Source organism: Rhamphochromis sp. 'chilingali' (genome assembly GCF_963969265.1).
Source record: "Rhamphochromis sp. 'chilingali' genome assembly, chromosome: 5".
Lineage (NCBI taxonomy): Eukaryota > Metazoa > Chordata > Actinopteri > Cichliformes > Cichlidae > Rhamphochromis > Rhamphochromis sp. 'chilingali'.
In genome coordinates this window covers 15,920,165-15,942,191 of record NC_137932.1, presented here as the reverse complement: position 1 = coordinate 15,942,191, position 22,027 = coordinate 15,920,165, and the positions used below count along the sequence as shown (strand labels likewise).

General features: G+C 40.1%; 1 protein-coding gene across 1 annotated transcript in view; it reads right to left on the bottom strand.

The window, feature by feature from the left end:
• rngtt (RNA guanylyltransferase and 5'-phosphatase) overlaps positions 1 to 21,023 on the bottom strand; it is a 117,206-nt gene extending 96,183 nt beyond the window's left edge. Inside the window, exons 1-8 of the mRNA XM_080883859.1 lie at positions 20,611 to 21,023; positions 17,974 to 18,083; positions 17,789 to 17,892; positions 17,593 to 17,681; positions 12,290 to 12,365; positions 9,800 to 10,049; positions 3,146 to 3,255; positions 1,318 to 1,419 (exon numbers count right to left, since the gene is read on the bottom strand). Coding sequence (XP_080739985.1) covers positions 1,318 to 1,419; positions 3,146 to 3,255; positions 9,800 to 10,049; positions 12,290 to 12,365; positions 17,593 to 17,681; positions 17,789 to 17,892; positions 17,974 to 18,083; positions 20,611 to 20,674 — 905 coding nt within the window. The 5' untranslated portion in view covers positions 20,675 to 21,023. The remainder of the gene's footprint in view (positions 1 to 1,317; positions 1,420 to 3,145; positions 3,256 to 9,799; positions 10,050 to 12,289; positions 12,366 to 17,592; positions 17,682 to 17,788; positions 17,893 to 17,973; positions 18,084 to 20,610) is intronic.
• Positions 21,024 to 22,027: the final 1,004 nt, after the last annotated feature.

Sequence of the window (22,027 nt, the reverse complement as noted above, 5' to 3'; positions counted from 1 at the left end):
CTGTGTCCGACAGACAGGTATGTATCCATTGTATACTGATATGTAGTTTAACATTTGTTATTAGGGAATTCTTGGCCCAAGTCAAGACTGTACCGGACCAGACCATGAAGACATAGTTCCTGATATTTCAGGAACTATGTCTAACAGATCCTTTATGAGTAACTATAATGCTTCAAAATGGGAAATTAAATACAAGGAAGAATGATCTCATTTTAGAGTTCATGTATAGTACAAAGATCAGACAATGTACCAATTTAATATTTGCTTCATCTTTTGGTTTGTTCATAGATTTTTGTAGCACACCTTTTATTTCACCAGTTGAAGTTTTTATCATGCACATTTCCCCAAGATGGATTTTCCCACCTTCTTTGATTATTTTAAATATTATTTCAAGCAATATGTCCTCTGGATTTAAAAATGTAAAAAGTATTTTACCATTTTTAAATTGCTAAATTTGAGGAGAAGGTGGTGCATTATATCCTCAATATATCCTGTGCTTGAGTGGTGACTCATAGCATACGGAGCCTCTATCTGCATCTGTTTTTCACAACTGAAAAAAATATCAGGTTACTTTTCAAAATCAAGTGCTGGAGGGAAATAAGGTGACAGACGAGAGCCAGAGGCAGCAGAGGAAGAGGTCAGTGTCCCTCTTCAGTCAAACGTCAGAGCAGAGCTGAACAACAATTTCAAGATGTTCTGAAAATAATGGAAGCTGATTACACACATTAGCGGGATCTTGGTCAGAGGCCAAATCTGTACTCTGCTAGTCTCTCTCTTAGGGGAAACTAAAGCACCGATATGTAAAATTCTTTAAAATGACTGCAGTCATTAAATATTCACCAGCACACTGCACATTTGCACCAGCGAGGGAAACAGGGCTTCACAGCGGACTACCAGAATACTAACACTTCTTTTTCCCTCAGCACTGGCTTTACGTAACAGAGAGATAAAACAAAAGAAAAACAACAAATTCAACCTAAAATGTGACCAGACAGAAGAAGTGCCCCATGCTCTCTCTTTTATATGGGGTAAGAGACTGGAGTCAGTAATCCTGTTCAGGTTATATGAAGGTAATTATGCAGGGAACATCACTGATATCAAAGAGCACTCCTGCTGATTAGCCATGTAAAATCACTGTAATTAAAACCTAATGAGAACGAGCATCTCTGATGGACAACTCTGAAGGACATAAACTTATGGTATGCCTACTGACACAAAAGAAAACCCATTGAACTTTGAACACAATGAAGTTAGAGACACACAGTCTCATACCTGTACTGACACATGAAGACAAGCAGTCATTTCTCATAAACTCACCGCGTGCCGTCGGCTTTCCAGCTGACTTTGTATGGATTCTGCTCGAGGAAACGCAAATTTTGCCTATCCATGGACACAGGCTGCGCACCAGGAAAACCAGACCTGCAAAAACAGCAACAACAGCCCTTACATGTGTGCCTGATCTTCAGCCTGGCTCTAAACACAGCTTAGAAGATTTTTGGTTGGCTGTTTCGGTAAGCTTACGAAATGTCACATTTATTCCATTCAGGATCTTCTATTAATGATCAGGGAGTCAAGTCTTTTCTAGCACATCCCAAAGATTTTCAGTGGGGTTAAAAATAATGTCTCATGCTCTCTGAACGAGTCCTTTGCAATTTAAATCCTGACATCATCACCTTGGACTATGCCTGTGCCATCGGGAAGGGGGAAAAAAAAAAATCAGAGCAAACTTGGTGGTTCAGTATACCCAGGTAGTCAGCCGTCCTAATTTCTTTTGGGCTTAACCTCGACCTGACTAACCCCAGATCATAACACCACCATGCACAGGCTTGTATGGTAGGCACAAGACATGATGGGTGCATGTTTAAATATTTAAGCTCACTAGCAAACTAAAGCCTTTTTTGATTTAGCTTCAGTTTTTTTGTTTTTTTTTTAAGCTGCGCTGCCGTTTAGTCCCAATCCTTCTTTGCAGAATGCATGCGAAAATACTATCACGTTTCTTCACTCTCAAACATAGTCATACGTTTTACTATTGGTGCTTATGATGACATGATTTCAAACTCTTAAATCCTCTCCAACCACATAATGCCTTGGAGAGTTCTTAACCCCATTTTAGTAGTTTCAGCAATATCCCTTGTTGTTTTTGTTTTGTTTTTTTCCTTGAAGCAAACCAATAATTAGACTCTTCTGAAAGGAGATATCGCATGGTTGTGAAAACAATGTCTTAATACACGGTTGTTTAGAAAGCGAATCATTGCATCAGTTAGGGTTACATCACCTGTTGCCAGCCAAAACATGAATCACTGCAGGAGTCACCCAGAAGAAGCCTCTTACCTTTGCCTAATTACAGTGGTGACTTTTTTTGGCCAGGCAGTGTAATATGCATACATATGATAGGATACCAACAGGCAGCTGGCAAACCTAATAGTTCTCTCATCAGTTCAAAGAGAACAAGCTGATAATTGCAAATACATCTGAACTATTTGTCTTGAATATTCAATATATTACAGCTGGGATGCAACACTGACATATAACCTCTGACAGAGTCAGTCAAATCTATTGTTTAACTCAAGACCATTGGAAGACATTTTTTACAGAGTTTTTGTGCGCACAAACACAGGTTCCCAAAAACAAATATAATCTCTGCAAAAGCAACTGGATGCATTAAAGAAACACCTCTCAGACACTTTACTTTGTGGCTTAAGTCATAACATAGTTTATGACAACCTAGTGCACTAAGAGAACAACAACTAACTTTGGCGCTACACACTGAAAAACTTCCTAAACTATAAATATGTGAGGATTTTAGTATATTAGCAAACAAAGACATAACAAAAATAATTTTAACAGCAGGCCATGGAAATCGCAGCATGGGCTGTTTTCTTGCGCTGTGACAAGTCACTGCAGTCGAGCTGATGCTCTGCAATTTCATTAAAAAAGCTGCAGCGGCATATTTCTCCAGAATAGCAACATCTATTCCTGACTTTGCCGCCTGTCAGAGAGTGTAAAGATTTTTTTCTCTGGAAAAAAAAAGGTGATTTAAGACAAATGAGTCACTCATAGCACAGTACAGTACACCCACACATGTGTAAACAGACACACACACTTTCCCAGAGGAAAATAAGAAAGGTAAAAGGAAGGTTCTTACTTGTCCCACTCGGCCATCTCCTGGCACATTCTTTGGATCTCGCCTAACTTGGGTTGTATGGTGACCTGTGTGACGCCTTTCACATTGACACCTTCAAGAAATACTGCACCCTGGGAAGATAAAAGAAGAAAAGCAGAAGGCTAAACTTGGAATGAATTTTAAGAAACATTTATTCCCTCCTACACAGAGAAGAAAAACACATTGAGTACCAGTGATACTTTTCCAAACAGCTGCCTCTTTGTTTTATGAATCCCTGTGCGAGACAACAGGTACAAATATTAAAACTCCTGCTTTCACTCCTCTCTATTTTGAATGTTATTTTCACTTTAATTATTTCAAGAATCCGCATCTCACTCTGGATCAACCCCCTTTTCCCAGTATGAGTGATGGAAACAGATGCAGGGTTTTTCCTGGCTCAATGTAAGCCTGTGGGGGTTGACTACACACTCAAGCACAAGTGTTCTGCATAAAGATATGGCAAAAGGTCTGTGTTACCTTATTTATGAGAAATCTGCAATTCCCGGTTATTTCTAGGGAGCTCATGAACAAAATGCTTGATATCACAAAACCATGTGATGATGAAGGTTTGTGCTACACGCTTTAATAAATAGAAAATACTATTTAGTATACTAATACATTATAAATTATGATTTCTGTTCTGTAGTCTGACAACACAGTATCCAAGGACCTATTAAGAAACTGAAGGGTAAAAAAAAATACAAATATAAAGGAAAATATTTATTTATTAGTATTACTATTTAATGTGCACGTTTTTCACTTCAGCTCGGTTGCTCATACACAACTTTTCACCTTGTGTATGAGCTTCTCCCTGTATAAAGCTAATTACTCACCTTTAAATCTAGGAGGGACAATGTGCATTTCATATTAGGGCTACTGCACATATACATATATTTATCATCTATTCTAGACTCTTGATACGTTCACACCAGATGATCTTCTAATGACCTTGTAAAGGTGAAGTGAATCAGAGTACAGGACATCAGAAACTAAAGTTAAATCAGCATTTTTTATTTTTATTTTTTTTAAAGGCTTGTCTAATATCACATATAATAGTCATGTGTTTATAAGATCTTGCCTTCTTTCTCCTTTATTTTGCTTTGGTACCTCTGTGCTCTCCTCATTTCTTCTAAGGCTCTTCCAATAATAATGTGTATGTGTTAGTCCCCGTAGGGAAATTACTCCTCTGCATTTAACCCATTCACCCAGTCAAGCAGTGGGCAGCCACCAATGCAGCGGCCGGGGAGCAGTGTGTAGGGACAGTACCTTGCTCAGGGGTACCTCAGGGTGGCCGTTCAGTGGAGTCGAACCCCCGACCTTCCGATCATGGGGCAACCACTCTACCTACTGAGCTAATCCCGCCCCCCAAAAAAATTAAACAATTAAAAGGAAGTTCTTCTATTAGGGAACACCAGTTTGTTGGGGCATTCACAAAAATTCTGTAAAGTCTTTACATTACAACAAGTTTCTTGAGACAACTACGTCTAGGCAGATTTCTTGTAGGACAAGTAATTTTTTCCCTTGTTGTCTCCTGACTGGCTCTGTAAGTATGCTGTACCAGGCAGCTCTGCTCTTGACTGGTCAAAGTAAGCCTGTAATGGACAGATGGTTAATATGGTCCAATATTTTGCCATATATTATTTTATTTTTAGTGTCTGCCTTTTCCCCCCCCCACACTGTTCCCAAAGATAACTTCCCAGATGGGTCTGTGTAAAAAACCATCTGCGCGTCAGGATAGACAAGATGTCTCATATTTCACTCAAAAAAGTCTCTGCGAAAGTTCTTTGAATTTCTGATTGGGTAAAAGGAATTTAAAAACTGCCTTTTAAAAGTTTAAAAATCCAATCAAGTCCAAAACAAACAAAAATACAGTGGGACAAAAAAGTATTTAGTCAGCCACCGATTGTGCAAGTTCCCCCACCTAAAATGATGACAGAGGTCAGTAATTTGCACCAGAGGTACACTTCAACTGTGAGAGACAGAATGTGAAGAAAAAATCCATGAATTCACATGGTAGGATTTGTAAAGAATTTATTCGTAAATTAGGGTGGAAAATAAGTATTTGGTCACCTCAAACATGGAAAATCTCTGGCTCTCACAGACCTGTAACGTCTTCTGTAAGACGCTTTTCTGTCCCCCACTCGTTACCTGTATGAATGGCACCTGTTTGAACTCATCATCTGTATAAAAGACACCTGTCCACAGCCTCAAACAGTCAGACTCCAAACTCCGCCATGGCCAAGACCAAAGAGCTTTCGAAGGACACCAGGAAAAGTATTGTAGACCTGCACCAGACTGGGAAGAGTGAATCTACAATAGGCAAGCAGCTTGGTGTGAAAAAATCAACTGTGGGAGCAATCATCAGAAAATGGAAGACATACAAGACCACTGATAATCTCCCACGATCTGGGGCTCCACGCAAGATCTCATCCCGTGGGGTCAAAATGATCATGAGAACGGTGAGCAAAGATCCCAGAACCACACGGGGGACCTGGTGAATGACCTGCAGAGAGCTGGGACCAAAGTAACAAAGGTCACCATCAGTAACACACTACAACGGCAGGGAATCAAATCCCGCAGTGCCAGACGTGTTCCGCTGCTGAAGCCAGTGCATGTCCAGGCTCGTCTGAAGTTTGCCAGAGAGCACATGGATGATACAGCAGAGGATTGGGAGAATGTCATGTGGTCAGATGAAACCAAAGTAGAACTTTTTGGTATAAACTCAACTCGTCGTGTTTGGAGGAAGAAGAATACTGAGTTGCATCCCAAGAACACCATACCTACTGTGAAGCATGGGGGTGGAAACATCATGCTATGGGGCTGTTTTTCTGCCAAGGGGACAGGACGACTGATCCGTGTTAAGGACAGAATGAATGGGGCCATGTATCGTGAGATTTTGAGCCAAAACCTCCTTCCATCAGTGAGAACTTTGAAGATGAAACGAGGCTGGGTCTTCCAACATGACAGTGATCCAAAACACACCGCCCGGGCAACAAAGGAGTGGCTCCGTAAGAAGCATTTGAAAGTCCTGGAGTGGCCTAGCCAGTCTCCAGACCTCAACCCCATAGAAAATCTGTGGCGGGAGTTGAAAGTCCGTGTTGCTCGGCGACAGCCCCAAAACATCACTGCTCTCGAGAAGATCTGCATGGAGGAATGGGCCAAAATACCAGCTACTGTGTGTGCAAACCTGGTAAAGACCTATAGTAAACGTTTGACCTCTGTTATTGCCAACAAAGGTTATGTTACAAAGTATTGATTTGTATTTTTGTTATTGACCAAATACTTATTTTCCACCCTGATTTACGAATAAATTCTTTACAAATCCTACCATGTGGATTCATGGATTTTTTTTTCACATTCTGTCTCTCACAGTTGAAGTGTACCTCTGGTGCAAATTACTGACCTCTGTCATCATTTTAGGTGGGGGAACTTGCACAATCGGTGGCTGACTAAATACTTTTTTGCCCCACTGTAAGTGAAGCACATTTGAGTTGATGAAGACTTTAAATTGGACTGGACACAAAGTTAATCAATGAGTGAAAGAAGTGGAATTAGGTTTGAGCTACAATTGGAAAATTATTTGATTTGAGCTCATTTTTATGAACAAACACTTGTTTGTTCTGGCACAGATTTGTAGGTTTGTAACGCCCTGCTATCAGACACAAAACTTACTTTATAATACTTTATACTCGGGAGTAAGCAAACATTTTGTTTTCAAAGTTAATGTGTTAGAAGCAGGACAAATGAGCAAGCATAAAGATTTTCTTATGCAGATCATGTGAGGAGTTTCCAGTCTGCAGTGGTCACTATCTATCAAAAATGCTCCAAGGAAGAAACAATGATGAGGAGGAATTAACAGTACTGAAAAAGCCAATCACAGTAGCTGTTGGCTCCATTCACACAAAGTGTATTTACATTTCTAGCGAGGTCTAGCAGGTCAGGACATGTTGTATGGTTTCAGAAGAATTTGCCGTTATAACTTGCATATTGTGAAGATTTAACTCTTTGAGATAAAGACGCTACAATAATACAGAGAAAACCAACAATCAAATCGCCTCGCCTTTGAGCAAGCACTTTGGCGACAGTGGGAAGGAAAAAAATTTCTTTTAACAGGAAGAAACCTCCATTAGCACCAGGCTCAGAGGCATTAGTCTGCCGCAACTGGTTGGAAGCGTTAAGAAGTTGTCAAAATACGGTGGTAAAAAAAATGTAGTAAAAACAATCAGACTGTAATGCAAAAACGGAAGGGGGCCGGGGACTGGTGAGTGTCAGGATGAGACAAGGAACATCCACGAATACATCACAAAGATGGCCCCAACTGACAGCGTGCTCAGTGAATACCTCAGGCAGCAGAAACCCAAGAAAGTGGAGGAAGGCGAGGAACCATCATGGAAGGACAGGCCCCTGCACGTATGTACCACTGGCAGATAGAGGTGGCTGATATCCAGAAATCCTACCAGTGGCTGGACAAAGCTGGACTGAAAGACAGCACAGAGGCACTAATCATGGCAGCAAGGGAACAAGCACTGAGCACAAGATCCATTGAGGCTGGGGTCTATCACACCAGGCAAGACCCCAGGTGCAGGCTGTGTAAAGATGCTCCAGAGACAATCCAGCAAATAACAGCAGGGTGCAAGATGCTAGCAGGCAAGGCATACATGGAACGCCATAACCAAGTGGCCGGCATAGTGTACAGGAACATCTGTGCCGAGTATAACCTGGAAGTCCCGAGGTCAAAATGGGAGACGCCTCCAAGGGTGATGGAGAATGACCGAGCTAAGATCCTGTGGGACTTCCAGATACAGACGGGCAAAATGGTGGTGGCTAGACAAACATGAGAAGACGGCCGTAGTGATCGATGTAGCGGTTCCGAATGACAGCAACATCAGGAAGAAGGAACACGAGAAGCTCGAGAAATACCAAGGGCTCAGAGAAGAGCTCGAGAAGATGTGGAGGGTGAAGGTGATGGTGGTCCCCGTGGTAATCGCAGCACTAGGTGCGGTGACTCCCAAGCTAGGCGAGTGGCTCCAGCAGATCCCGGGAACAACAGCGGAGATCTCTGTCCAGAAGAGCGCAGTCCTGGGAACAGCTAAGATACTGCGCAGGACCCTCAAGCTCCCAGGCCTCTGGTAGAGGACCCGAGCTTGAAGGATTGACCGCCCACAAGGGCGAGTGGGGATTTTTATATATATATATATATATATATATATATATATATATATATATATATATATATAATGTTTCCTCTGAAAGTTGATATATTTTAACAGTAATTACCTGCCTTCCCTTAAGGAAGTATTTTCTCTGATTTAAGATCAGCTATATATCCATGCTACTTCTTAAGTGCATAGGAGACAGGAATCTAATTTAACCTTCTCCTTAGAAGTCTTTGACCTAAGTGAGGAAACTTTACTAACAGCTGGAGACTGTAGGTCTTGTTCTGCTCTGCACCCACAGTGAATCTGGCATTGAGGCACATGAATAGATTCTCCACCTGCCTCAGGTTCTGCTTGGGATAACGTTCTGACTTGCAGAACAGAACTCCTGTTTCCAGCGGCACTCCCAAGACAGTGCAGTTGGACGTGTCCAACCGTGGGAAGAGATCCTCTCTGAATCTCCGAGGAAGAAACTGAATAATCATCAAGAACCAAAACAACAACTACTTGGCCAGGGAGCCATCTGGTAAAGAAAAAGCAAGACAGATACAACCAGGGACAGCAAGGAAGCAGCAAATGATTTTTTTTTTAAACATAGGAATGTGGGTGTGAGGGGTGCGGTTCTTCTGGAAAACTGACTCTGGATTATGGGTCTCTATAAAAACATGCCAAAATGAGTCACCAAATATCCTTAAGTGGCTCACCCATTAAAATCTACATATAGAGAAACTGTGGAAATGTTTTATCCTTCGAAATATCTTCCTGATCATGATAGGTACATAGCTGCCGACTAGTCTGACTGCGAAGCCGGCCACTCAACCAAGAGACAGTATACTGTTCCTCCTCTCTCCTCTGGACCTCGCCTGTGCTGTATCATATTCTCAAATATTAGATTTGGCCCCATTCAGGTTGTCAGTGAGCTCTGTGTGCAATAAAAGTAATAAACAGATGTTCTGCTGTTGTAATCTGAACAAATGTTTCACACCAATAAATATGTTTTTAATACTTTCCACCATACAAGTGCCGCTTCTGTCTTTTCATTGCCTCTACACTGGCTGCTACTCGTGTTGTTTCACCATTTAGATTTAGGCTTCTTATACAGTAACTTCCTTGAAGTACTCTGAAGCATTAGATCAATGTAAACAGAAGGAAAAACTGATTACAAGCAAGAGGAGATGATTCGAGGTTTCTAATTTCTCAGAATGGCACTGATGAATACTATACATTAACACTGGCAGGCAGCTTTTATCTAATCAAAATTACACCTCTGTCAGCAGCTGAGAAAATGGAAAGTGTAATTTTCTCTAAATTTAAGCATCAGATTTATTGGATTCAGCAACAGACTTACAGGATTATTATATACTTGTGCCTCTTAAAAAGGGAGGCCTCCCCGTAGACCCAAAAATCACCCAGTCACGCAGCAAAGGGATCAACATATTTTCTACTTAAGAGTCCATTTCCTGGAACACAGAGGCCTTACCAGTTTTATCTTCTCTTTCTTCCGCTTGCCGGGCGCCGACCCAGAGGAGCTGGGGCCCGACTCCTGGCCAACCGCGTTGCCGTCGTCGTCCACGTCCCCGTCGTCGTCGTCAAAGCACCATTCTGGCAGCTCGGGGGCAGGTGGTGCGCCCTCCCCGTCACCATAGCGACGGAAAAGCTCTTTGAGGTAGTCTCCCTTGTAGATCCCCGGGGCCCGAGCCTGGGCAAAAGCAGCCACCGCTGCCTCGATGCTGATAAGAACAAATAACAGAGACAGGACTTTTTTTTTTTTTAAAAAAACCTTCAGACTAGTTTCAAGCTGACCAAACGATCATGAAAGTGGGTGAAAGATATGGGTATATAGATGATTTTCTGTACAATAAGTGGACCTTTTACATGGTGTAGAGGCACTATCTTTATACCAGGGTGTCTAAAGCAGAAGCTCCCATGAAACCAAAGGGAAACAAAAAGAATGAAATATTTAATTTGCTTTATTTTCCTTAATGTTATGATCATTTAGTGTCTCTTAACTTCTATCTACAACTAGACTTCAGTATGTGTGAGAGAGGGGTGGAGTAGAACAAGCATAAAAGAGAAGATAGTGAGCTGACTTTAACCAAGAACAAATGTTTCTAAACGAGTGTCTGTCTAAAACCCATGATGGAGGGACGCCAACCAACTGCCTTGACTCAGCAGCAGCAGCAGCAGCTGAACCACGCGACAAAAACCGGAGGCCACATCGTTTCAAAGGCGGGGATGGAGGAACACTTAAAAACAACAGTCACATTTGCAGAATAACACAAACTAAAAATAATTTAATGCAATAGGAAAAAAAAAAAAAAAAAGGAAAAAAAAAGCTGTATAGGAGATTATTGCTACCACTTTAAATGAAATGTCAAACCGCATTTGCAATAAGTCGAGACAAAAAAAGAAAATACACTTTTCTTGAAGTAAACATGTTTGTAAGCTGAAAACTTTGGCCTGTTTCAATAAAATATATTCAATCGTTTCAAGTTTGAAAGACCTTTCAACACAGAAAGAGCAGTTTGATTGTTAAACACTTCTACACGTGTTTAAACTGTTATTGGGCGTATGAAAACTCGTGCTCACCTTGTACTCACTTAAAACCATCAAAAATCTAAAAAGCATAAAGATATTTTTTACAAGTTTCTTACTTGCAGTTGAAAACTAGGGAAGCAGATATTCTAATGATCAAATTGTAATTGAATCCACTTTACAGGAGCATTTGCTGGTGTCAGGTTCTAAAAGGGGAGCTTAATCTATCTGATTCCGAGATTAAAGCTGTTAAATTTGTCACGTGACACAGTTAAATATGAAATTTATTGAAGCAAATAATAGTGACCTTGAAACACAATAAAGCAGGCTGTGTAATGCTTGGATTTGACAAAAACATCCATCTGTATATTACTGTATACTAGTATTCTATTGCACATATTGTAAATCTTATTCCTCTGTCTCTCTTGCTGCATTGAGCATGTGTATGACAAAAGAATTTCCCTCGGGATAAATAAAGTTCTTATCTTATTCAATGCAGAAGCTTCAAATAGCTGAAAATTAAGCAGGTCTGATTCTGACCTGTGTGCCTAGACGGGAGGTTGAGGGACTGCATGCCAACTATTCTGACTAAAGGTGAAGGAGAACTGCCAGATTATTGTCTGTTCTCAAGAACAATCTCTGCTAGGAATAAAAATTTTAAGGTGACTGTGGAGAAAAAAAAATCATTTTTTCTCAACTCAGAATTAAACCCGCTTTTACAAGAAATAAAACTGCATTATTTACCAGACAGTAGACATTCCTGCATAAAGTTATTATGTGCATTTAATCACAGAATAAGCATGCTAATACTGTACCATTTACTGTGCACTAAATATGCCATGTCATTTTCCCTTCGGATATAGTAATTTTTTCCCAGAGGAAAAAATAAATAAATTTGAAGCCATTTAACATTACGTGTGGTAATACGCATTAAAAAGGCCCATTGTTGTTACTTATCTTCCAACACGTAATAGTGGATGACAGCTGTAAATGTTCTCAGGATATTCATTTCACAGGAAGTAGTGGGCGGTGGGAGGGTGTTTATCCAGCCTCCATGTCTGCAGCTTCCAGGGATTCTGCTATCACAGACTGCTGCTCCACCTCTAACAAAAGATGCATCCTCACCCCTCCTGCTCAGCTGCTCTAAATTATTTATCTCGGCTGCTCGGTCACTCAAAACCAGCCAGCCTCTTTGTAAAGCTTTATTTAGACTAGTAGTGACAGAGTAACCTTTCTTGCAGTCACACACATGCTGAGAAGAAGATGGGAATATCAGCTTAAAAAATAAAAAATACTGATACGGCTGGGAGAGTGAAACCAGAGTAACACTGGTGGGTGCTCCATGTTGTAGGGTTTGTGTTGTCATGCAAGACGACTGAAGATTGTGAGACTGCCCTCCCAGCAGTGCAAGTGATTGAAGCGTGTCAGCCCTTACCTCCAGTCCATCTTCTCCACCAGGTACGCACATATCAGAAAGCCTGTCCGGTTGAAGCCATGCGTGCAGTGAACACCTTCAGGAGAGAGAAAGAAAAAAGAAATATGCAAACCTTTCAAAAAACTCCACCTCAAGTTTACACAATATATTGTTTTGTTGTTTTTCTGTCCCTATTGTTTTCACATAAATAATAGATTTACATTTATTTTTTAACGATGAATAGTGTTCTTATTTCCATTTCACGCAGCTTGCCAATTTATTGGATGTGTGTGCCGTCACCTCAATTTACGCTCAATCAATTCAACGTGGCAATTATGAACGAGACCCCCTTATTTCAACAAACGAGCCATTGGGCACAATTTCATCCAATGTAACATCTTTCACATCAATAAACCCAGCTCGCCTTTGAGATATACTGCGGCTGACTGGATGTTTTGAGGAGGGGCATCAAGTCACACACAAAGGACTCACAGGCAGATCCTTTTCTCCTTAGAGGGGGGTCCTGCCTTTATACCTACATCAAAAAATCTGACACCAGCCATTGCACGCACAGAAAAGACCCAGGGATTGATGAAACATTCAGGGATTGGAAAGAGCATGAGAAAAAAAAAAAAACAACAAAAACACAAGGAGAGAAAATTCTGCTCTTTCAGAAGAAAAGATTCTGGAAAGGAAACCCTCCACAAAAGCACTCTGAAGCTTGTAGTCATATCTCACAAAAACCCTCCTAATTTGCGACGAACTGACATTTATTCAGACGAGATCCCTTCAGCAGGTGCACAGCAGGATTAAAAAAATAATAAAAAATACATATAAAATGAAACCTGACTCGCATGTCTCCCAATATATTAGGATGTTTGCCTGGCAACGGCAGCGATAAAGAAATCACATTTAACAGACCAATTGTCTAATTTGGACGTGTGCACTGTGGAGAAAACAAAGCCTAATCACCAGCTGGCTAAAGGCAGGAGATTGCTGGGATGACATTCACACATTCTGCTCTGATGTTCGAGCAGTCTGATTTAAAAGTCGGGCAGCAGTTACAAGTTAAGAGCAAATCTGGACAGGATGAGGTGTAAGAGAGCACCCTGCTGCCAGTAGCATAAAAGTGCAGCGACGTTACCCCGTCTTCGGCCGGTAAGTACCCCCTAGGCTAACCTTCAGGCAAAGGACATTACAGACCAATACCACTACAATAGAAGGCGCTAACTTTTTTTTTTTTTAATTCCCCACTAAAAACATTTACATGACAATTGAGGATATCATGTGTGCCACTAGAACACTCCAAAGACTTCAAATAAAGCAATGGGCAAACTATTTTTTATGTAAATGTAAAATGCAGCAAGGTGTTTCGGCACAACTATAAACACAGGCCTGATACCGATATGCATGCACTAAGCCATTATCAGCCAGTATCAGTGTAAGCCTAATTTAAAGGCGAAGCAAGGTGCTCCTTTCTTGTGCATGTGTTTAACCCATTAACTATGCCTATACTCAGCTTGTAACTAAACCCATAATAACTTAATTTGTCACAACCTGCATTAGAAATTAGAATAGCTTGTTTTGAGCTCATAATAACAAGCTGAAGAGCTACAGGGAAAAATAATAATAATCTAGTTCGAGAAAAAAAAAAAAGGGGGGGGGGACAGTGGAAATAACCTTCCCACACACCAGCATCTACATCGCTCCCTTTTAGATCAAATCTATTTAGCCAAGGTGCTCATTGATATTCCTTCACCTATAAATCACCTACACAGTGTTCACTGGGAGATGAGTGTTGTTTGCGATATGCAACTCCTCCACAAGCTGACAAAATAGTGACTTGCACAGGACTGCATATTTTAAAAATGTGCAAAGACACTCTGTGTGAGGGCTGAACATGGTGCTACTGTGCAGACATCAGAAGAGCACTAGTTGTACTGGGAGGCTGTTTGATATTTGACATGAGTGTATGAAAGTGTTTGCTGAAATTTTAAACAGTGAAAATATATTCTGACAAGACCTCGCTCCAATTTGCGTTTAACCAATCCTGGAGTAAGGCTGCCCTCTGCTGGACACAAAAGCTAACGTTACCAATCAGCCAATCACACAACACCAATTCAATGAATTTAGTGTATGTAATGATCAAGATGAGTCATTGACGCCTAAACTGAGCTGAAGAAAGATGATTCTAGTGAATTTGAACGTGGCGTGGCTGATGGTGCCTGACGGACTACTTTGAGTATTTCAGAAACTGCTTATCTAGGGGAATTTCCCCGTCCAGCTGTCTTTAGAGTTTATGGTCTGAAACAGATCAACTATGCTGTCAGCAGCAGCTCACTGGCCAAAATGCCTTGTTTATGTCAGAGGACAGTGCTTCAAGCTAATGTGAAGGCAACAGTAGCTCAAATAACCACTAACTATGCATGCAAAAGAACATCTCTGAACACACAACATTGCAAACACCAAAGCAACTGAAAACCTCGCACAGCTTAACACCAACGATGCACCTGAGTATTGTTGCTGACCATGTCCATCCCTTTGTAACTATAGTGTACTCATCTTCTGACGGCTGCTTCCAATAATAATAATAATAATAATAATATGCCACGTCATAAAGCTCAAATCCTTTGGAAGTTCAAAAATTTAACTGTACTCAAATTCCCTCCACAGTCACCAGATATTGATCCAATTGAGCACCTTTGGGATGTGGTGGAAAGAGAGATTTGCATCAGTGAGGCAGTCCAAAATTTTCCAGCAGCTGTGTAATGCTAACATTTTAACTTGGACCAAAAAAAAGAAAGAAAAAAATAATCAACTAAAAAAGGCAATTCAGAAGGCAAAAAAGGGGATCTAACCCAGTACTACCAAGGTATGCCTAATATAGTGATCATTTAGTGCAAAGGCAGTTCTTCCAAAAGCAAACTTTTCTATTGAGAGTATGCATATGAATTTAGAAGCTGCAACACGATACAGATCTTCATTCTCTTCCTAAGCCTAGGCATCAACATAATGATCAACCACGCTTATATCAGAGAATCAAAGCAAAAACAGCAGTTTCTTTGAAGTTTACAAGCCACGAATAAAATTATTTTTAAGAAGTAACAATAAACAAGATTGAATGTACATACGCAAGAAAATGATCAATATGTTAAAATATAAGAGCTAGAAATGATAAATAACAGTGTTCTGTAATGTACGAGTAAACTATGTTGATGTCTACTTTTAAGGGGTGTAGCAAAGTTTTTGCAGTAGTATTATAATGACATAGCACTAAACTCTTAAAAAAAAAAAACTTACAAGGACACAGTGACACTTTATTCTTTACTGCAAAATAAAAGTGGCAGTGTAAATGAAGCAGAAGGTCTCTATGTACTTTAAATGTGGGTTTTTGAAATGATGTTCAGGCATTAAGATTCATACTGACTGGGATAAGTCATAGCCAGAATTTGATTACTGCTGAAGCAAAGCTGTTACAACTGTCTGACTAAATTACACACAGTGCAAACTCATTTACAGCACCAGATGTTTTTACACTTAAAGTCTATTTCTGTCTCATTTCATATCCTTCTGTGTGCAGAGGTGATAAACACAGTACTTAATGGGTTCCAGTCACACTGGCACACCTGATATCTTAATAAATGAAAAACATAGACACACTCAGAGGCTTCTCTTGGCCAAATACTCAGCTTCTGGTATCATTTTAGTCAGAGAGAAAATACTGTTAAACCTGAATAATTTTCCACAAATAAGTAAACAGTAGTGGTGCAACGGATCACGGTTGATCCGTAATCCAAACCGATCCCACTCCACGGTTCGGCACGCACGTGATCCGAAGATTCGAAAAAGAAGAAAAAAAGTTTGTGTATGGTGCGCGTGGTCAGTCTGTCAAGCGATAGCTATGGTCCGCGCTAGCGGTCCAAGTGGAGGAGCAGAGGAGTTTGGGGTATTTAAGCAGCCCTTTGCTACCTAAGCCGACCGGGCTAAAGCTATTACAAAAGCTATTGGGGTGTTTAGCTGCAGACAGGAGGCCGTATTCTGTTGTGCAAAACAAGGGTTTTAAACTAGTCAACGCGTTAGTTGACGCATTGGCGCTGTGCAGCCCCACGCACGGGGCGGTCCGCAGTAACTAGCTAACAGAGATTTGCCGCGTTAATGCAGTTATGGCATTAACGTCATTTTAACGAGATTTACGCTGACAGCACTAGTTTAAACTATGATGAAGGTGCTTGAGCCACGCTATGACATCCCATCGCGCGTCCACTTTAGTGACAAGATCGCTCCAAGCATGTATGAACAGGAAAAGTTTAAAGTTATGGCTGAGCTGTCCCAGGCATCTTCTGTTGCCCTAACTAAAAGTGGGTGGACCTCCAGGGCAACGGAAAGCTACGTGACCGTGACCGCTCATTATATCACAGCGGCGTGGTAGATAGAAAGCCCTGTACTGCCCTATATTGCACCTTAATTTGTTTTTATATAATTGCGTGGAATGAGTCTTGAGTTGAATGTTTTTTGATAGGCAAAAAAATACTTAAATAAGTAAATGACGAGTTAAATTTTTGTCTTCTTTTTTTTCTGCTGATCCGAAAATTGATCCGATCTGTGACGAAAAAAAACATGATCCAATCCGAACCGTGAGACTTTTGATCCGTAGCACCACTAGTAAACAGGATCCAACATTATAATATATGAAAAATGTAAAGTGACACAACAAATAAAGTAACCAGGGATACTTTGTGCAAAGTGTTTAAAGATAGTGTGCTAAAGAGTTGGTTAGGTTTTTATAATATGCATCTGTTTGTTTCCCATAGGGTTGGTCGATTGGACGAATATATCGACGATAGGTTGAGCCTATGGTCAATAGTTTTTACAAGGGCGATTTATTTATCTATTTATTTGCCCATGAGTAAGTTTGCTAATAATGATGGAGCTAATAGTAGCAGTCAACAGAAAAGAAAAGTGCTGTTTTAACAGGACCCTCTTTCATCGGCAAGCAAATGCACCCTCCTCAGAGTGCGCCCAAATGCTGATGGAGCTGCAGAAGCTGGTGATAGCCTAGATTGCTGGTTGGAAAATTTTTACATATCGCCCAACCCTAGTTTCCCAGGCACAAAAGAGCAAATAGATATCGGGGAAAGCAAAGCAAATGAACCCTGGCATTCTCATTAGCTACCTGCTAAATTGTTACTTTGCTGTCGGCAATGATCAGTACAACTTTTACTCTTCCTGTTACAATAGCAAGCTTTGGGAGGTATACCTTCTGCTGGTGTACCTTAGATTCAAAAGTGCACCTAGTCTGTCAATTAGATTGGTGAAATACTCGCCTATCAAATCTGTGGGATTCTTCTCATTGAAGTGTTCACAGAGCCTGATGAACATCTCAGTGGTCTCTTCTGAAGGACACTCCCCATGGCTAAAAAGGTACAGGATGACATTAGTATTCAAAACACATTAGCATCCACAGTTCTGCAAAATGATGAATTTGGACAGTTAATTTGTGACAATGCTTTTTAATCTTACCCCTTACACTGAAGCTTCATATATTTTATCCCTTCTTTTTCAATTTCACTGCGGTCATAAAAGCGAGTCGTGTTCGTCAAGTCTACGAGCAAACCCATTTTCACCTGAGGAGGAGAGAAATGGGCACTGTGAGGGAAGGTTTTCTGTGCCACTTTAATACTTATGTCCTTGCTGAGGGTACTTACCTTTAGACTTTTTAAATAGTTGGACAGCATGCTCGGATTGAACCTGTTCTCCTCTGCAACTTGGTCATCATATCTGGGACCTAACATCGTTTTCATTGGCAGGAATTTCTCTAGGAAGGAGAAATGTAATGAATGAAACAAAAAAATCCTGCAGTATTCTAGTATTAAAACTCTTCTTGTAAACTAATCTTGTATGAGCAGGGACAGCAGCTTTGTCCCTAATTTAATGACTAGTTTTTAGGGTTACGGCTAAGAGTCTAACTTCATACAAAGTCAAATCTACAAATTCAGATAAATCAATAAAAATAAAAATAAAATCACTGACTAAGTATTTGTCAAGGTCACATTCAATTAAGCATTAGACAGCACCCCAAGTGCATTTGTTTTGTAAAGAACTTGGTTAATAGCCAATAAAACTGTGGATCCATTTGTGTAAACTACACAGAATTTCTTAGAATAAAAGCCTGGATTAAAAAGTGCCACCAACTCCAGCTGTGCCTTTAAACACAGCATCTGTGTAAACTGTTGCACTGTTATAAAGTTGAGGCGGAGAGGAGACAAGCCTGCAATTGCAGGTTTTACAGAAATGTCTCAACATCACATAACTGTAATGATAACAATGATGAATGGGCGAAATGAAACAGTAACACCAATACTTTTGTATAAAGTGTTAACAAGACAGCCTTGCATCACTTAAGACTGGGAACTTAGACTTGCACTGTCCAACTTTGACCTTATAACTTCCTTCTACTTATGTTGGGCTGTTATTTTGACAGTTGTACATTGCAATAAGGAATACATATAGGAACAGATCTATATCCACAGTCCATACTGGCATTCGTATCAACACAGTTTTATCCACATCTATCCTTTCAAGCTATTAATACAGAACAGAATGTAGTAAAAGTTGCACACATTCCCAAAGTCTGTTACTGACCACTGAATTATTTAGGATATCCCCAGGGTGGCTGTGGCTACAATGTAGCTTACCATCACCAGTGTGTGAATGGGTGGATGACTGGTGTAAAGCGTTTTGGGGTCCTTAGGGACTAGTAAAGCACTATACAAATACAGGCCATTTACCATTTATTTAGGATATACTCAGGCTGTCTATCACTGACCAGTCCCAGGAAACACTGGTACACTTTTAGCTATGAAGCATAGTTGTCCACCTGTCTGTCTTTGCTCCAAGACACTACACTCCAAGAAGCAGCTCCTTTCCTTAACCTCAATGACATTTTCATCAATGTCAAGGAAAAGAAGCTGGGAGGTAGTTTTAAAGATACCCCAACTGTACAGCATTTCTCTCCCTCATGCTCTTGAGCCACATTTTTTTGACTGGCTTAGGTTTTACAGAGGCAACATTACAACTCAGACACTTTTCTAAATTCTGGCTTTTAATGAAGGACTCCGAGGTTAAAGAAAGAACGTCATTGTCCATCTCTTGCAGGTTAACAAGTCTTTCACAGAAAACATCAAGTGACCACAGACTTACAAGCCACGCAGATTTGTGCAATATGATGATATCAGTCGCAACTAAAATTAAATCCAGCTACAGTCAGTTAAAACATCTAATAACTGTATGAAACTGGTGGAAGGTGAATTCTCCGATACTTTGGTTCATTTTTTTTCTCAGTTATTTTTGGATCTTAAAAGAAACCTGAAGCTCAAAAACAGATGTAGCAGCTGATGGGTGCATACCTAAGATAAAGATAAGAGAAGATTTTATTGATCCCACGGCGGGGAAATGTGTGCATTACCACAGCTCAGGTACAGATAGCAGAAGAATACAAAGACTATACCAGAATAACACCAAAATACCTACTGGAAATCATAGTATTATCAGACAAAAACAGCAATTGCAATAACAGTTAAGAGTTTATAGATTATAAAAAGCAAAAGAGAAAGAAAGGTGGCATTCAAATACATTAAAAAAATAAAATGCTTCTCGTGCTAAACGCCTCTCAGCATTAGTAATGTGTCACACACGTATGCTCGCCGTGAGCTCCTCAAGCCATAGCCCCGGTTTGTTTGGACACGTGATTCTTTAACGGTGAAGCATACCAACTTAGCAGCACTTTTCTGAAGCTCTTTTAAAAACTTTTTCTTTTAAAACCAATGGACTACCATACGTTGTGTTTGTTCAACATTAAAGTCACCCTAAACGCTGAAAAGAAGCGAAAAACATTGCTAAATAGTTACCGTTAGCGACCTAGCAAAAAGAGCGCGCACGAATACAGTGTCAGAGAAATTTCCATTAAAAATATGCCAAAATTAAGTTAATTCCATATAAATACCAAAAGAACAAACCCTTTTAACTAAATCAAGCTTACAAAATATGTTGACGTCATTCAATGAAATCGGCGCTTTGATTTACACTTCATTTAAAAGATAACGCATTCATTTTTACAACAGAGAAACAGAGCTTAAATATGTGGTAATCTTTCTGTACTTACAGACCGAACATGGACCAACACAGCCCATTACTGCTACTTAAATCTGACAGTCTAAAATAATAAATAACTGATATATATCAGGCAACAAGCATCACAGCAACACAACTGAACGAAGCTAACTAGTAGCAATAGCTTCATCTGGTAAATAAAACACTATTCTCTTAGTTAAATTCATACTAACCTGCCACAAGTTGCCCTCTTCTAGGACAATTGCGCCATCGAGGAGGAGGTCCGTTATTTGACATGTTGAGTTGAGGTTGGTAATATCTAAAAGCCTCTAATATCAATAACCCCGTTGCTTGATGCTGCTTCTCTCCCCCACAGCAGATGCTGGGTAGATATTCACCCGAGCACTGCGGACTCAGGGCCCTTTAGCTCCTAATTCAGGAGAATCAGCCAGCAAGTTTAAGCCCGGTTAACCTTCTGACAGACTAGGAGGCATTTTACACGAAACGCAGGCTGTTCCGATCCACTGCAGATCAGCCTCTGAAGAAATTCAGCTATCTTTTTCATTTGTCTACCATAAATCTAGGTTTTTAGCAATCAGCTAGCAACACCTCAGTGAGCCTTCTTCTTCTTCTTCTACTGGTATTTTTATACGGCGGCAAATCGTATCCGTGCATTATCGCCACCCTTTGGACTGAAATGGTTGCTGCAGCAGCTTGAAAGCTAGTTCATTTATTTACAAAGAAGAAGAAAAAACCCCACAAACGTTCTTACCTTATTCTTTTATTTATCTGTCAACACTGCTTTAAATTTAAATTTATTTATTATTTATATTCTACAGTTTGATGGTGAGTAAATGCTCCAAAATTTAATTCTGATTCTAACTGGTATATATTCTGAATGACAATAAAGTGGCTATTCTATTCTATTCTATTCTATTCTATTCTATTCTATATGTGTTTAGCTCCTCTCCTCTTTATGTAGACCTATAGTTCTTTTTTTATTTCCCCCACCTGTTGACAATACACAGAAATTTGTTTTTGTGTATTGTGTTTCTTTCTGTCTTTATATTTCATACCTTTCTTTTAGTTTATTTTGACAGATTTACATGTCTTTGATTGATTATCTGTTTTAGCTGTGGGGTAGATATTACTTGGCTTAAAAAATACATATAATATCTTGTATCGCTAGTATTTATTTTATTGCATGTTGTCTCATGTCGTTTGGCTCTGTTTTGAAAGGTTTTCAAAAGTTTATTGGCAACTTCAGCAGATCTCTTTACACCAACCAGATAAAGTGAGACGTATGCAGTACAATAAACAGTGATAGAAATCCGTATGACACAGTGGATTGGACTTTCTTTTTACATCCAGAGCTACCTTAATTATTTGTGGCATAGACTCAACAAAGTGCTGGAAACATCCCTCTGAGATTTTGGTTCATATTGACATGATGTCATCACACAGCTGGTGTAAATTTGCCGACTGCATCAATGATGGAAATCCCCTGTAACACCACCTCCCAAAGCTGCTATTTTGGATTGAGTTCTGATGATTGTTGAGGCCATTTGAATACAGGGAATTCACTGTCATGTTGAAGAAATTAGTTTGAGATGATCTGAGCTTTGTGATTGAAAATTTTTCCCGCATAAC